General features: G+C 34.7%; 4 protein-coding genes and 1 long non-coding RNA gene across 8 annotated transcripts in view; 2 read left to right on the top strand and 3 right to left on the bottom strand.

Moving 5' to 3' along the window:
- The window catches only part of LOC139976899 (uncharacterized), a 134645-nt gene that overhangs the window by 98508 nt on the left and 18120 nt on the right, over positions 1–18017 (bottom strand). The window lies entirely within an intron of this gene.
- The window catches only part of LOC139976911 (uncharacterized), a 29988-nt gene that overhangs the window by 9721 nt on the left and 2250 nt on the right, over positions 1–18017 (top strand). The gene's annotated exons all lie outside the window — the stretch shown is intronic.
- Positions 1603–12421, top strand: LOC139976884 (uncharacterized). Its single transcript, XM_071985757.1, has 10 exons — positions 1603–1686; positions 3250–3555; positions 4681–5022; positions 5742–5882; positions 7249–7283; positions 7375–7426; positions 7921–10079; positions 10507–10676; positions 10814–10899; positions 11227–12421. Exons 1-10 carry the CDS (start codon positions 1617–1619, stop codon positions 11325–11327), a joined length of 3462 nt encoding a protein of 1153 aa, XP_071841858.1. The 5' UTR covers positions 1603–1616; the 3' UTR covers positions 11328–12421.
- Positions 12813–17769, bottom strand: LOC139976907 (uncharacterized). The gene is made up of 7 exons (XM_071985796.1): positions 17749–17769; positions 16861–16971; positions 16496–16695; positions 16174–16293; positions 15181–15291; positions 14785–14881; positions 12813–14471 (listed from the first exon to the last, which is right to left on the bottom strand). Exons 3-6 carry the CDS (start codon positions 16595–16597, stop codon positions 14858–14860), a joined length of 357 nt encoding a protein of 118 aa, XP_071841897.1. The 5' UTR covers positions 16598–16695; positions 16861–16971; positions 17749–17769; the 3' UTR covers positions 12813–14471; positions 14785–14857.
- LOC139976895 (fibroblast growth factor receptor 2-like) overlaps positions 12813–18017 on the bottom strand; it is a 54538-nt gene continuing 49333 nt past the window's right edge. Inside the window, exon 14 of the transcript XR_011796304.1 lies at positions 12813–12897. The gene's annotated coding sequence lies outside the window, so the exon portion shown is untranslated. The remainder of the gene's footprint in view (positions 12898–18017) is intronic.

Here is an 18017-nt window from a genome sequence, read left to right as displayed (position 1 = left end):
ACCAAACTGAGGGGTAAGTTGCTGTTATACAACATTAGTTGTTGGTTTAATTGTTTGAATTTAACTAGAGCTGTGCATTTATTACCTCCGTATGTTTAATGTCATAATAATGGTTTTGCAGTCTTTGAAAGAGGTTGCGAATGGTTTTAAGATGATTACACCATCTTTTGCAAATGATTCAAATTTGCTACTTGATTTATACATTACCAAATTTGAATTTGCAATACCTTTTACGTTCCCGTCTTTTCCAGAATTGTTAACATCACGTAAAACCAGTCTTTAAAGGTGAAAGCATTTTTAAAGGTTACATGTCAGTTTAGCTGATTAACTTTACATTGTGCTATGTATAACCGTGTTGACGGCGAGAAAACTACAACACAAGGCACATGTTGAAAATGTTATATGCTACGTGAACGAAGCTGCCATATATTATGTGTTTTAGCTCTGGCGGCGTTTTGGTTGAGAGGGAGTTATTTGGCCGGTGAATATCATGAAGCAGGAACGTGGACGCTATTATTCAATTAAAAATAGTATATTGGATATAGACTGGTGGAAATAAAAATATAGTCAATTTCTAGTCAGCAGTGGTCAAACTGTACTTAACTTAACTTTTTAACTCATGTTACGCAAATAGGATATTCTTTACTCGGTAAAAGACTTCCAAGTTGATATATATTTGCTTACCTCATAGATATAGGTTTTGCTATCATAATTGGTGCCAGCAGACCTGTACGTATGCTTTAGGTTATAGCTGGTTTTGCTTACTATACATAATTCGCAGAATAAATTCGATAGTCGTAACAGTTTTTTCCAAGTGTGCTGGCATTTGAAACTAGTTAACATATTCAGGCAGTAACGCCACCGCTTAAAATATTATCACGTGTATGAATGCATAGCAGTTAATAATAAAATAGAAAAAAAGGCTGAAAGTTACTTAAAACAGCGAGGAAGAACTTACACCACCATCGTCAGCGAGGAAACGAGTCAACTTGATAAAATTATATTATAATTTAAAAACACGTAATGCCTAAGCATATAAAAGACAATGCTTGATGAAATTTTCGCATTTTACTAATGAAAGCAGAATATTAATTTAGCATCGTGATTAAATGTTACCTCTAGTTTTCCTTTGTGTTTACGTCATATGTTAAAAGAAAACACATAAGATTTACCTTTTAAAAAAAATATAAACACAATTTTTATCATTTGCATCTATGACATCACAGTTGTTTTCGTGCATGAAGCTCACTTTCGTTGAAAGCATGTCCAGTTCATCTGTTGTTAACTGGAAAAATATACATAGGAGATGGCAGCGAACTCCCCCGGGGTGATTGAAGTTGTTCATCTGCTCATTAACTAAAATATTCTGTTCCTCTGGATTACACTTTTAAGTCGATGTTGGTCATTGTGTGAGATTATGAGGTCACAATGCAAAGTGCAGTGCCGTATACATTTCAAGCATATCAGCGCCATAAAGAACATTATTTTGGAAAATAAATAATTTGTTGATATCATTTTAAATTTAAAATTACTATAATCCATTACCTCTCTCCATAGCTATTATAATTAAAAAATGATCCTCTCTTTTTTTTTTTTTTTTAGATTTTTAGCTCAAGATGGATCGACCTAGTATGGCAACGGTTGTTTTCATAGGTTTAGTTGAAGCGACTTCACTCTGTAGAGGGGGTACGTATATTTTACATCGGCATGTCTATAAACCTTGTCATCCCTAACCTACATAGAGAGGAAAGCTAAGTGCTAGCCTGGATTAAAATGATAACGATATTTAAATTTTACCAAAGTGATCGTCTTAGATCTCCCTTCAGGATAATTGGAATAGTTCCTTGGAGTACAGCAAAAAAGTTTAGATATGTGTTGGTTTAATGACAGTTTACATTGTCATTATTTAGGAAGTTGTTTTTGTTTATCGTGGTATATGTTTTGTTCTCAACATAAATATGTCACAAGAGTAATTTGCATTACAATATTTGTAGATTTATCTTTTCAAGCTGTAAATAACGTTCCAGGAAGAGTTCAGAAATTGGCTTTGTTTATATTAGAATATGTTTTGTACTCAACGCTAAATACGTCACAAAGGGAATTGCAATCAGTGTAAATGTATCTTAACGAATTGGCTTCAATTATAGTAAACAAAGTTCGTTCTAGTTTGAAGTATTTCCACGTTTCTTTCATTCAACCTTCAAGCTTATCGATATATTAAACACCTTTAGGACCAGCTACATATAAAGGCTCTTATCGAGTTTACAACAGTACGCAAATGTAAATCATTGCATTCATTTGTTTTATTTTCACGACAATATACGCAGATAATTGATTACGTTAAATACACAACAAGCAAAGTTGTGACATTAAGTGTTCAACACAGACACGAGGTACCTCAAAAAAGGGACCAAGAATAAGGAAGCAAAAGCAACAAACTAGGGAACTACACTTCTGCATACATACAACAGAATAATTGAACAGAAATACTATGTCTGAGGAGACATGACAGACGCCATTTGCAATATGATAAAAACAAAAACTATCCTAGAATAGACCCCGGAGGAACAGGTGTGTATAATGGAGTTCAGAATGGACTTCGTACAGTTAAAAATGGATTTAAGTTTGTATTTAATGGGAAATCGAACTGAATGTATATGTTTGGCCATGAGCGGAGAGCACGTATCCACGTTGATGGTTGGCTTAGCAGTTGAATAAATGACCCAACAAGTTGCTATACACAAAATAGCAACTGCTCCGCTTAGCTTTCAGTACGTCATATTATTAAAAAGATTCATAACTTTTTAAAATAATACCCGCAAAACTTTTACTTGTACTGAATTTCATCAAAATCTGGGCTGCTTTTTTAAAGGTACTCTTGCAATTAATTGACACCGAAGCATAGTTAGACTAAAAATTAGGTCAATATGTAAGTCGCTTTAAAAGTATAAAATACGTGTGTGAATTTCAAAAGGGGATTGGGCGTACCAGTAGTAGTGGTCTGATTCTTCCCCGGCTGAATGCAAATCACAATCTTCAGCTGAACCATTCTCCCGTGCTGAACCATTTCCCCTGACTGACAACGGGGATGAGGGAATACGCATGCCACCTGTACCGTACAAGGTCACAATATCTGACATAGCCTGTTAATCGTTTGCCCTGATGTGTTTCACCTAACGTTAACCACACTTCATACGGTACATTGTGCTGAGTTTGATACATTTTCATTACAATATGTTTTCTTCACAGGAGCAGAAAGTATTAATTGTGACAGCGTGTATTTCGCGGAACTAGGCAAGCCGTATATCATTGCCTGTAACGTTACCGGTGATCAATATTATGTGTATTGGTTTAAAGGTGGAGACACGAGTACTTTACCAATTCTTTCATTTGACGACCAAGGAGAAAAATCCCTGCATAAGGAGTACAGCTTTACCGACAACAAATCCTTGAATATAACCAACACAGAACTTAAGCACGAAGGAAAATACACGTTAAGAGTTTATTTTAATCAGTTTGACTTTGATATGGCTACAACAGAACTGCAAATGTACAGTAAGTATTTTTATAAGCTACGTTGGTGCTGTTATAACATTGATGAGAACATTTAGCTTTTAATAAAAGTATAATGAGAAAAGAAACAGGTGTACGATTAAGTTATCCAGTTTTTTTTACGATATTTAATGAAAAGCAAACCCAGTTTGTTTTAGCTTACAAGATGGATATCTCTGTGGCTAAGAACTTCCGATACTATTTAAGCAAACGTTTTGTCCATTCAAGAGACATTGGGGTATTAAACATTTGCAATGTATGTCATCATAATACCACTTGTTGTAGGAACAATTTAATTTACCTTTGTATTATTTTCATATATATTCAAGGTGATGATTATTAATGTTGATAATGAAACGCAATGTCATCATTACAGTTGGGCATGCTATCAACTTATTTTGGAGGAGATTCAGCTGTGAAGATGTCATCAAGCATACAAAATATCTTGCAATAAATAAAACTACTATTGAATATTCAATTATAATTCATATGTATATATCATAGGTTGGGCCATATTTTTCTAGATCATTATGAAAGACTTTTTAAAACAGAGGTCAACAGAGATCAAAGTCTGAAAATTTTGTAAACACGATAACTCAAAAAGGCTTTATTGAAGTTCATAGTTGGTATTTAATCTCCCTTGGTGAATACAAGAACTTTATGAAAATTGGTGGATGTCACTAACGTCATTTGCAGTCAACAACTGTGATATTCTGAAAACTTTTAATTTAACCGGTAATTTAAAAAGAACATTGTTGTTGAAGTTCATACTTGGTATGTAGATCCAGCTTGGTGTGGCAACAAAGTCATTATTTGTTTTGCTTACAACTCCAAAAATAAAATTGCAGTAACTCTTTTTCAAGAAAAATTGACAAAATATTTTAGAAAATGGATGAGGAAACTTTGCTCCACACTTCTCTTTGGCAAATATGTTAGAAAATTTGCACAAATAACTATACGAAGAATTACTTCATATGCTTCCAATGTGTTGGTTAATCGAAATCCTACTAATCTATTCAATTGGGACATTCTTGACCACAATGGTGGAACCACCATCACTGATGATACACCGGTGATTTTCCTTTAGATGGCTAGTTAACATGTTACATAAATTATCCTACTATACAGTTCGACCCGATCCTTCGTGCCCACTGATTGATGCCTGTAGTACGACCTGTACTGGATGTCAACTGAACGTTACTACTTCTGGATCATTGACTTGTAATGTGAATGGCTCTAGACCAATGATGGACGTAGACTGGATTGTAACTAACCAGTCTGGAGTGAGCTTCACTAAAGAAGAGCAAACTCATAAAGAAACGGATGACAGATGGTACACTGAGAAAACCATTCAATACACAACACCTGATTGTGGAGCAGATGCTACTTTCAGATGCATCGCTTCCTTGTCAGACTCTCCTTTTGCTCCTCTTCTTGATACTTACTACAGCACTGTTAGGATAAACACAGGTAACGTGAAATATACTAACTGGTAAGCTCGTCATGGCATTAGTAATGTACTGCTGATTTACTGAATCATTTTCAATGCTCATCTTTTACAGTTTATAAATAGTCCGTTGAGATTATGTAAGTAATATGTTGATTACAAAGCTACATTAAGATTTACTTTGTTACAGTTTAATTGAAATACGTACACGTTTTGAACATACATAATGCATAGCTATAAGTAAAGTTATGTCTTAATGGCATTTAGTGGCCATTAACTTGGAAACATTAGGTAGATCTATGTGCCAGTAATGAAATGCAACACACGCTTTTGTTTTACTATATCCACAATTAGGGCAAAACGAATACCCTAAGCAATAGTGAAAATATTGGTCTTTAGAGAAGCAAACCTATAAATTAAATAAATAGCAAATTATTATATTACTATAGGTGTAAGAACCCTGGGTTTTGACATGTCTTCTGTCAGGTATTAAGGGGAATATGCCAATGATAAATGGTACTTCGACAGCGTTCAAAGTAGTATAGGGAGAAAGTCATGCTTCACATTTAAAACATGTTATGATAACAACGCAATTGGGGCCACTAACACAGGAAAGGCGTAGCTCTGAAATATGTTTTTATTGAAATTCCTCTCGCGCAACCCCTATACTTGCGAGACTGTGTAACCTGATGTGTACAATCTTCGTTGTCTTGATTATGTTGTCTTGATTGTGTCGTTTCAGGAGCCTGCAAAGGGCCTCCTTCAATGGAACCCACGAGTAGCCCTAAAGGTCAAGTCGCCTGGCCCTTCGTCGTTATTGGAATTATAATCTTCTTTGCTGTAATATTAGTCCTCATTGCTTGTTTTTGGTGCCGAAGAAGAGGTAAGGATAACTATGGTATTTTGAAATGACCTAATAACGTTCAATAATCCGACCATACCAACAACAGAGAGAACCACTATCGCTGCAACTCTCAAATATGTAGCAGGTAGTGTTCTGGCAACTTAACACTTTTATGCAAAACAATTTCTGCATAGAAGAAAAGAATGATGTTAGTTGGTGTCATAACAGATGATATTTATCTCAAGAATGCTGAAATATTTCAAGCATACTTTCATACCAATGTGTGCCCTCCAAAGTGTCTACAAGGGTGACCAAGAACTACCTAATAGTGTTGCAGCTTCCGAGGGCCATGCACTCCGGCAAAAAACTGTGTACAGTTGTAATCATAAAGCAAGTAACCTTTTTTTTTCTCTCGAAACGTTACTCAGCTAGTCATTGTAAATCGGTCGCAAAATTGATCAACATCTCTTTTGACAACTGGTAAATGCACGACCCTTGTAATATGACATTAAAGTTTTGTCACAATTTTAAATTTCACGTTTAAATTCAAATATTCATCAATTTAAATTATCGTAACGGATGAAGCGTGGGGTCGTGGATTGGGTGGGTAGGACGTATGCCTTTGCCGCCCTTGCATTTTCTCGTGATTTTCATTTTGTTCGGGTACCTTTTTTGTAATTTCAAAATCTCCCCCCCCCAAAAAAAAAAGAAAGAAAGTTGTTTGTCACCCCAAAACTTGCCATCCTGCCTTCGGATATCTTGTTCCGCGACTGCTAGTTCATATAGTTGATTGTGATAAGAACGTATGTATATTGAACTTGTCAGTTCACTGTACTCCTGTCCTGATACAACATTACAGCATGTTGCTATGTCAACTACAGGTATAGTATACCTTGGGTCAGATCCAGGCTGACTTCATTGTATAACGTGGTGTTGTTCAGCGTACGACATACACTATTGCCTATTTCTCTATTCTTGTTATTTTACTTTTGAGACTGAACTGTAACAAAAGAAGAGTACTTCTTTACACTGTTTGGACACATTGTTGGTTCTTTTTTAATTAAAGTTTACACAAAATGGTAACCTTTTTAGATGAAAATTGATGTTTATTGAGTTTGTATGAATGAACGCAGTTATTACAATATTGCTGTATGCACGCGACCTACAGCCGCGTGCATCGCTTGCGTTATACTGTCGTTCATGTATTATTCTTCAATAACCGTATGGAAGACAGTTGATTAACCCCTTATATAATATATAAGGAACAATGAATTTGACAAGAATCTATTTGATATTTATGTAAATTAACAACGAAACTTAAAGATATTATGAAGAATATAATATATTAAGAAATATGAAAGCCACAAAAAATGAGTCGACCATATTTTTATTATTGTTTATTTAGGTACGAGTCTACCGATCGTTGCAGATCCATACATGGTAAGAAGGACGCATTTTTATTACTTTATGTCCACAATGTGTTCCTGTTTATCCTTTTGTTAAATACATTTCATATCTGTTCTTATATCAGGAAATGCAGAACACAAATACGAAACCAAAACCAAAGAAACAGTTCCTTGAAGGTACGAGATAATTGTTAATTTTCAGCATTATTATTTACGCGACTGCTGTAAAAGCTTACGGTTATCATCAAAGACGAGTCTCTAGTATGGGATAAAACTGTAGAAAGCGTACACAGTAGAATGTGTGAATAAGCTAAAAATAAAAACATCCTTGTCGATCTTTAAAATTGGAAAGGAGATAAACCAGTTTGCTGCTGTGTTATTGCAATAAGGAGATTTCATAGATACACAAAAATAAATGAATCAGATTTCTATTTGTAAGAAATGAATTACATTCATTTAACGAAAGATACCGCATCATCAATACATGTATCCTACATATAGCGGTTATGACATAACATTTTAAAGTTTTTCTTTGCTGATGACATCCCTGCCTGTCATACTCAAGTTGTGATGTAAAATATAAAGTTCTTGCTCATTGAAACCATTAATTTTAAAAGTATCATAACGTTGTGAAATCTTGGCTGTCATAGATATTTTATTGTTTTTTTTAGAGAGGAAAAATACTTTAGTGGAAGGGCTAATGAAGTACTACGAGAAATTTTGCTTCATCAAGCCGCTACCGTGGGGTGAGCCAATACCGATACATGCCCTTTACACTACATGTCAGTGCATCGTCACTTACGCGAACGGTGACGTTAGTCACCACGACAGCGACTTTCTGTCTACACCAGATTTTAATTTCGATACTAAGCGAGTCTTCATTATAGCAGATTTAGGTTACGGGAAGACAACCTACACTCAACATTTGGTTAGCGATTGGGTATCGAGGATGAAACTTCCGAAAAAAGGCAGTAAGGATAAAATCAGTGAGTTTATACTTATATATATTCACCTTAAAGAGGTTGATCCCTCGATGATTCTTTCCGAACTTGTTAAGAAAATGATGCCTGTTGGAAACGAATTGACCGTGGACAATATTGTTGGAATATTTCAACATTTTGAGTTTCATGTACTCTTAGATGGGCTTGATGAGCTATCGATGTCTACGATTAGTACCAATACATCTGCCGAGAATCCTACTAATGATAAAGGAGAACGTGCCAATCTCCTTCAAGAGGAGGGTCAAAATGATGCTAATCTGACGGTCGGAAATTTACTCCATAATAAAATAAACACTGTCAAGTTTAAAAAGATCAAGGTTTGGGTAACGTCTCTTGAAGTTGATGACATGCAAGCTTCATTTGCCGTACCATATTCAAAAGTTAAATTGAATGGTTTCAGTAATTCTCAAGTCAATGAGTATATTCATAAAACCTGCAAATATTACTTAAACTCACAATCAATACCCCAACTACCCATGATCGCCGAATCAAAGTTGAAAGACTCTAAGTTAGACGCCACACAACAAGCCAAATCGGATACAAACAACGAAGAGACGTTTGAAATAAAAACGTCAAATAACGACAGCCGGCCGGTGACAGAGGGAGGATGTAACAATACCGAAAGTGTTAAGTATGAAAATCCGATGAATAGGCAGAAGGTTGATAAAAACATAAATGAGGTTAACGAAGAAAATAAACAAACAACGGAAGAAATAGAACCAGACACAGCCGAGGAAAGCCAAACCGTTGATGTGGGAAAACTTCAAAACGAAAAAGAAAAGAAAAAAGACGAGAAGATAGACTCCAATAAAAGTCTTACAGAAGATTCCAGCAACAAAGCAAATGAAAATAACATGGCAGCAGACAAGTTGTCAGCTAATGTACCAACAAAGTTAATTCCCGCTGCTCATCACGAGGTAAAGCAAGGAAAATCAGAGCAGAAAGGTAGCGCTGTTCCAAGAAACGACGTGCAGACCCAGGAAGCTTGTGATCCTTTAGAAATACTTTCAAAAAATGTTACTGAATGTATGGAAATAAATGAAATTTCGCAGAATTTTTCTGAAACACCCCTTTTGCTGATTATGATTATTCATATAATTACATGCAGAATGTTAGATCCAACAGGGAAATATAAAGAAGTGAATGTTAACAAACTGACAACAATAATAAGATTAGTGATTACCTGTTTGGAATCCCGATACGTGCAGAAAGTTATCAAAAAGTCCGTTCAAGAAGATATTAAGAAACTCGAAGCCACCCTTGGTAAAATAGCATTTGAAAACAAAATGAGCATTTCACTGGATAAACGCGAGTATTGGAACAGTACACTTGGTAAAGAATATACCCAACTTGCCTTAGCCGTAGGTTTGCTCAAGTATTCAAAAAAGGTAGGAAGAGGAGGAAGTCAATTAGAAGAACTGGCCTTTTCGTCCTATGCTGGAATCATGTTTTATCATGAATTCTTTCAGGAATTTTTAGCTGCTCAGTATGTACCAGCAATTGGTACAGAGTGGAAGTGGATGGATGAATTTATAAAAAATAGCACTGACGATGCAACGGTCAGATTATTACAGTTTATGTTCGGCATGAATCATACTAGATTGGATAAAGCAGTAAAATCTCTCCTGAAGGAACAGCATATGTGGAACAATTTGATCGACTGTATTTATGAAATGAGTAATCTCGAGAAGAAGCAGGCAATAATCAACGGCATGTACGATAAAGCGGGTAAACTGGCTACTAGTATGAACATTAACATCAAGCATCTTGACAGGAAACACCACAGAGTTGCTTTAACAGATTTCTGCGATGCTTGCACTGCTTCCGATGTAAGTAGTAGTAACTGTTTCAATTTGTTAAAAAAATAATGTGTTTTATTTAATTATCCAATCCTTATATTCAACTTGTCGTAAAATGATTCCTAAGAGGGTTTTATGAACCGGCTGATTGCCCACCACAATTGTTATATCCAATTCACATATTACTCCACAAAATGGGAGCTTTTTATTTTGTTCTTGATATGAGCTACTACATGTACAAAACAAATATTATATCCTGAAATCCTATACGGTATCTTAATTTGATTGGTCATTTGTTTTAGCTAAACTACATTTCAGTTTACTGTGAAGACACTCATTAATATGATATGCCTCAATAAGTTGTTATTGTTAAATTGTTGATGTTGGTTGGTTATTCAATTTGGAAATATATCACGTTCTTAAATGTTAACGTCTCTCATTTCTTTACTTCCAACAGTTGAAAGTGAAAGTAATGACTTTCAGAGAAGAGTGCGCGATTGACTTTATTGAAGAAATACGAATGCCTTCATTAAAGTTCCTGAAATTTCTGGAAATGAGCATCAACGAAGACCAATTCGTATCAATCATCAGAAGCCTTACTAATAAAAAATGTCCAGAAATCCTACAGTAAGAATGCTTGATCATACCTCGTAAATGTGATTAGTGTTATCGTTCGTTATCGTGATAAATTATGACTTTTGTTTCTTTATATATAGATATATATTAAATATTAAATATTTATTTCTTTATGATCTTTAATGAAGGTTTTTAACATGTTCAGTACCGGAACAATTGAAAGAAGAAGCCAAGCAGACAGTGGAATCAGCTTTGAAGGGATCGGACATGAAAAGTGAGTGATATTCTGAAAACGACAATATACAACAACCAGATACAGAAAAAATATTGTGTGTACATTGGAAGTCGGGTGATGTCTTGCGGTCTTTCCTCAATTTTCATGAAAATGTTTCACACTAACTTTCAAAATATGTACTAACCCAACTCTCCATTAAATTTAGTTTTTTTTTCTGTTCACGATAGATTGCATTTATGTATGGACCTGTTCATAAGCTACAGGACTTCTCTACGTTCATTTTTCTTGTACTTGATATTTTGTATCACAAGAATCGTTACATTCATTTTATTAATTTATGCCGCTTCTCTCTTATCTCCTTTTTAGTATATAAATGTAAGAAGACATCGCATTTTACCATGAGAGCACAAAAATTCAAACCAGAGGCAGGAAATTGGGGAATTGAATTTTTTCCAAAAGATATGTAATCAGTCTTTTATGTGTCATAATATGTACACAAACGAAATTCCAAAATACCAGAGTTAAAGTCTTCGTGAGCGTTACTACAGTTGTGTGAAATTAACCGATCCTGGAGACTTCACAAGCGAATGTTTCAAGAATTTCCTACTACGAATGTGGATTCAATAAATGAGCACATATTGTTTATGCAGAGGTCATTTTAGGTCAACCAACTCGAATTACTTTGTGAACAGGAAAAACTTCAAAAGTTAAACTTGAATGAACTTTATATGTTGTTGGTGTATCCGTCGTATTATCTCTAGAACTTTCTGATATGAAATGTTAAATGGAAATCAATCAGCATGGATCTTCTTTTTTTAATACTAACAGATGACTGTTAAGCTATAAGAGACATCAAGGGTTTTATTAATATAAGCAAGGGCGTCAATCCTAATTGAAAAGTGAGGGGTGGTAGGGGGGTGCATCAATGACTAAACATGGATAACATTGAAGGCGTCTGCGAGCGCCTTTGTGCAAAGCTTTTATCGAGTGAGGTCCAGGGGCCCAACTGAGGGCACCTGATGTGGTCCACGGGAATAGCCCCGACGGGGGCCCAAGGGGCGGACTCACATCCAGAAATATGTATGTCTGCTTCTGTTTGGTCCCTGAATTGATATGTCAGTCAAAATATATTTCAACAATAATCACATATTACAAATGAATTTGACCTAAATTTTCTATATAACGTGCGGGTGTTACCTAGGGCCTTCATCATTTTTAATATACTTTAAACATAAACCAAAGTCGGAAACATTCTTAAAGTTTGCACAATCTTTGGTATGAAGTCCATAATTCTTGTTGCAACAGGTGATGGTTGGGGAGGGGTGGTAATGCGCATGTGAGACATTAATAACTATTCATCTCATATAACAATGTTTTAGCTCCTTTTATGAGATACACGAATCATTATGAGCCTGATAATCCTAGCGCTTACACGAGTCAGTCACTATACCGGGGAGGGGGCATTTGATGCTGTGTGTCCCATACACCCTTCAAATATTGAGGCACGTGTCCCCCTACCCCCCCCCCTCATCCCTCATTATTGACGCCTGAATAAAGGTATATTATATAAAGGTATATATATATATGAAAAAATTTTGCCAAATCACGAGAGAACAAATAACATTCAATCCGTTAATAGACTCTTATGGTTGAAGTTGTTTTTAGCGTCTTGACGAATACCTTATAAATGTTGTCTTTATATACGCATATTCCGGTTTCATCTCTTTAATCTTTTTACATATCGGTAATTCTTCACGTAGATGTACATATATTTTAAAGCCGGGTAAATTATATCTGAAAATTTTATTAAAAGAGTCATAATAGAATTATATTTAAAGCATATTTATGACGTAAAAATTCTGTAGTGGAAGTCAAATACTTATTAATTATCAAAACTACATTATTGGCCGATAAACATTGCTCATAGCTCAATAATTTTCGGTAATGTATTAAAAAAAATGTTTATCACTGTTAACCAGAATAACAACCGCTAAGATATTTTTTGACAAATAAATACGATTTATCAATAAAATAACCCTCCTCTTTACACAGCTTACAACAGTAGTTAACAATAGTTTGTGTTAATAACAAAAAGTGCAAGAACTTTGAAAAATTCGACAGTGATTGCTTTATGATAAGCATTAACAGTGAATAATGAAAACTGTGTGTTTTAATACTTTATTCTATCAATATTGTAAATATCGAATAACATTAATCTCCATTTCCTTTTTAACATTCATCTAATTGAGTTGATAACATGATAACAAGTAAACAAAGTAAAATATTGTCTTAATGTTAGTGATTTTTTTCTCAACTGTTTTTAATTGCCTGGTTCAATTCCACAGCTGCATCTATTGTAATATGTATCACTATTATGTGAATATGAATAAAATTAACGTCTGAAAACTAAGCAGACCGTAATTAACCTGAATTTATCCAGAGAACGGAAACGTGCAAACTACGGTGGCAACCGACGAAATGTATCTATACTTATGAAACAGAAGTGTTTTACGTATTAAAATAAGAATAATGATATTGCTACTTCAATTCAACGTAAACGTTAACTAACAGAAATACGAAAAGTGGGTGAGAACGGTGTTTAAAAGTGTCCCTTTACACAATCTTTCCTCATTATTTTAATTTCCCCTCTGCCTGATAATATGTAAAACAAGATTGGCATACGTGGTTACACCTTTTGTATTTCCAATGATTAAAGTTGTTGCATACTAGCCAATTGTTGCGCTTTGTACATTTTTTCCTCAGAATTATTGTCTTGTGCATATTGTTTAAACAACTGATCTAACATAGTCAACGATTTTTTTTTTTATTGATTGAATAAATTGCGGGAATACTACAATTTTTCCATCTTATACGTATTTAGTACACGATCAGGGAACTGCGCATGTGTTAACGTTTTATGTACAGGTACAAACGATTTGATACAAGCAGATTGCTGCAACTTGAGGTCATACCAAATGAAAAGTTTAATTTATTCATGCAGTTTTTTGGTGATAGCCTTTGCTGTTTTTGCCTGTATGATATAAGTGTTCTATGTAATATTGTAGCAATATGGAAAAAATTTCGGTAGCTCGGAGGTGGGTAAATCTCATCTGAATATCGACCACTTTCAGACCGCGTTGCTGTAGTTTAGCATATCTTCTGATATATAGTCCTACTCTGAACTTAAAAAAATAAAAAAATAAGAGTATTAGCTTCTTCAATATGAATGAACATGCTGGTAATGAACAAGGAAACGTGAAGACAGAAAATACATCTTACAGCAACAAAGTAACCTCTTTTGTACATAAAACTATCCTTTACCACAACTATACTGATGCAAAAAGGAACAGAGCTGATATTACCAAAAAAACTTTAAGACGAATAATCCATTTCATCCGGTCCCATGCATAATGTGCCTCTCATCATTTTACTAGCTGTGTTTTCATACAAAAAGGATTTATGTCCTAAGCGCCTTAAACTTCGGAACGGTAGATTGTACTTATAACTTTTAATCGATATTTTCTATTAGCTGAAAAAGCTTTGTCTTTAACGCTGTGAGGCTAATTCGATCTGCAGGATCCACCTTCAAGCAAGACTTCATAATTGTGTATCTGAAATTGAATACAATGTTACAGAGAATGTAAAATTGCATTGTACTTTTATAGAGCAAATATCAGTATGAATTCAAATAATTAAGCTGATGCATCGTAATGTATTTCCAGCGTGATTTTAATCCAAAAATTGAAACGGTTTCTATAGCACCATTTTCTCGTAAGAATAAATAATTGTAAACAATATTTAGAGTATGATAAATTCCAAACTGGAGATTTAGCATGTGAAGTATATTTTTCATATGCAGTAATATATAATATAATTCAACAGTCCAATAGTAACAAACCAACAACTAAATAGAATATAACTCACAGAGAGTCTGAACAATAATCAGGCTTTGAGAGTACTGGTAAAGCATCAGGCTGGGCAGCAAACTTCATCATATCTAATCCATCAAACGGAGAAGCACCTTGAGTAAATTGAAACAATTACAAGCACTATTTCCCATAATATATGTTCTTACAGTAGATTCATTGCTCGTGTACATTAATTGCTTCTCTTAACGGAGATGGGGAATACAATATGTTGTATTCATACTCTCTTCCTTAAAAGTAAGAGTAATTTGCATTTCATGTTAATATTAAAAATAAATTTGAAAATAAATGAATTAGAATTAGCATAAAATATATTATATTTACAATATACAGCTATCTTTATGTATATTGCGTTCGAAGTGTATACTTCAAATTTAATACTGAAAACGTTTACCTTGAAAAAATATCTCCCAGATGAAAACAGCAAAGGACCAAACATCACTTTCTCGGTCATAATGTTTCTTGAAAATGGTCTCCGTGGCAAACCATGGAAGGCGAAGATTTTCTTACAAATCGAACAAGTTCAAAACAATAAGGAACATATAATGATAATTTATAAAAAAAAACATTAATGGCATTTTCATTTATAAATACGTTCATTACATCATATATCCCATCTCCTTACATATAATGGAAAGGGATATGACATTGTACTTCACCCATCATAAATGTGAGTACGTGAATAAGTGTGATTAAGTGAGGAAAAGAGTGCGTCTGAACTCCTCCTATACCGTAAGTCAGATCAACTTCAAATTTGTTTGCTAGATGTCTGATCACGTAAACTCGTATCTACGAGATTAAAAGGGTCTTATGTCAAAGGTCAAACAAAGTAAACAATTGTAATTAGCCATTTTTTTTACTTGTCAACAGCATTAAAACACACGATATGTAAAAAATAAAAAGAATAAATGTTAAAATAGGACAGAATTAGGGTCAGGGTGAAGGGGCAATTGAGGTCAAAGGTCTTGTTGGCCTAAATTGTTTGAAAAATGTGTCGCGGACTCCTCCTACACTGTAGCTCCAATCAATTTCAAACTTTTTGAGTAGGTCCTTTTCCATTTGAAAATCGTGCATGCATGATTGGTGACGTCATAGATCAGATGTGAAATTCCCTTAAACGTGTTTTTCATCACATGCTTATCGTACCGCAAGTAATGTAGAGCATAAGTGGTCACATTTTATAAAAGTATTGATGTGGTTGTTAAGGATCGAGGTAAAAATTCAACGTAGGTCAAAGTTCAAATTGTGCGGAGGAGATGAGATCTGTAATTCCATGGATTGTCCTCTTGCTTAATATTGTGGTACTTTTTTATACATTTGAAAAAAAAAAAAACTATTAGACCATCGTTACATTTAAACAAATTAAAAAAAAATAGTTGTTTCTCACCTCAAACTTGGTATTTGAGAGCATTTTCTTGGTCGCTGATCGCAAGTTGAAGTCGTACAGTTTGCACACCATGCTAGGTGTTAAAAGAACCTTTCTCGAACAAATAGCAGGATGATCACACTGTAAAATTAAGTTGTATATAAGTGTACTTAAAAGGCTTAGGACTTTTCGTAAAGATATACTTATTTATCATTGATAGCTCATCCTGCAATCTTTGGGTGAGATATGTTACAAAACACTTGGAAGTTCGAAGGGACGTCGGAACGATTCGCATATGCATCTTACTTTAAGTTGATTGGTAACATATAACACTGTTACTCACGTCTATTGATTCAAGAAAGAATAGGGCCTTCAGAGGTTCCAGTAAAAATGATCCAATCTGTAGGGCATCGGTTGATTGAGCGGATCTACTTAATCCCTGCATGTATATAGTCTTGGAATAGACATCGTCGTATTTCGCTTTACAAAGGACATCCCTTAAAGTACCATTTGTGATGTATTCCGTGTAAATGTAGTAAGGAACTACAGTGTTTGGATCAAAGAAAGTGGAACAAGAATATATTATATCGAGCAACTCAGTTTGTTCAATTTATAAAATAAAATCAAATAAAATACATTTTCGATCAAGCAGAAATCAGTGACAGGTGCATATTTTATGTAAACTATTTTAAGTAATTTATTGCCTACTTTGTACTGTGTCAGCCGCCACAATTTCTACTACATTTCTGTGTTTCGGAATATGTCTGAGATGTTCAGCCAGCAATCTGATTTGAAGCCAGTCTTCGCAGGTTGAGTTATGTGCAATAACACAAAATATATCTCTGAGTTTTCTTTTCAGTTCGGTAAAATATAGAACCCTTCATTCACCGCTGGCCCTTACATAAAATACAGACCTAGTGTGAGAAAAAAATCTAAAATGCATCCACCCCCGCCCGCCCGCACGCCCGCCCGCCTTTCAGTTAATGTGTACACCAATAATGTGTTGTTTTGAACACATAAATGTGTTGTCGTTATATCATCTTGCTTGAAAAGACTACAACGTTTAAGAATAGTGTGAAGAAAGTTGGACGTCTCATGTATATTCCATGACTGATATAGCACCCGCTGATGTTTCTGATACAATGAAGGAGCCCTGCAAACAACCGGTTCCTTCTCACAGTCAAGTCTAATGCTGAGTGCAGGCAGAATTTGTACTTAAACAGTTGCTAGAGTATACTGAATTAAACAGGAAGCTATGCGACACACATTAACATAACACACAACGTATTTGCTGCTATACGGTGGATCTGTCTTTTCCTTTCGTAGATGCCATTGATCTCCTCATATGTAGTATTATGACCTAATGTATACTTAATTAAGCAGTAGTTAAAGTATAGTGAATTAACCAGGAAGCTTTGCAACATACATTGACATAACACACAACGTATTTGCTGCTATACGGTGGATCCGTCTTTTCCTTTCGTAGATGCCATTAATCTCCTCATATGTAGTATTATGACCTAATATATACTTAATTAAACAGTAGTTAGAGTATAGTGAATTAACCAGGAAGCTATGCAACAAACATTAACATACCACACAAAGTATTTGCTACTATAAGCGATCTATCTTTTCCTTTCGTTGATGCTACCATCTCTTCATGCGTCCGGTACAAGGTAAAGAGCTTGTCAGTATAATGTCACCTCGATTTAACACAGTGTTGTCTCCATAGAAGTAGAACTCTTTGAAAAGCCAAGAGAAAATGGAAAAGAGTGCATAAACTTATGGATAGAAAGGTAGTAGAAACAGTGAAATCAGTTTTAAACAATGCCCATCTGAACTGTCAAAATATTGGTTGTTTTCGT

Source organism: Apostichopus japonicus, chromosome 12 (assembly GCF_037975245.1).
Source record: "Apostichopus japonicus isolate 1M-3 chromosome 12, ASM3797524v1, whole genome shotgun sequence".
NCBI classification, from domain to species: domain Eukaryota; kingdom Metazoa; phylum Echinodermata; class Holothuroidea; order Aspidochirotida; family Stichopodidae; genus Apostichopus; species Apostichopus japonicus.
This window is presented reverse-complemented; position numbering and strand designations above follow the sequence as displayed.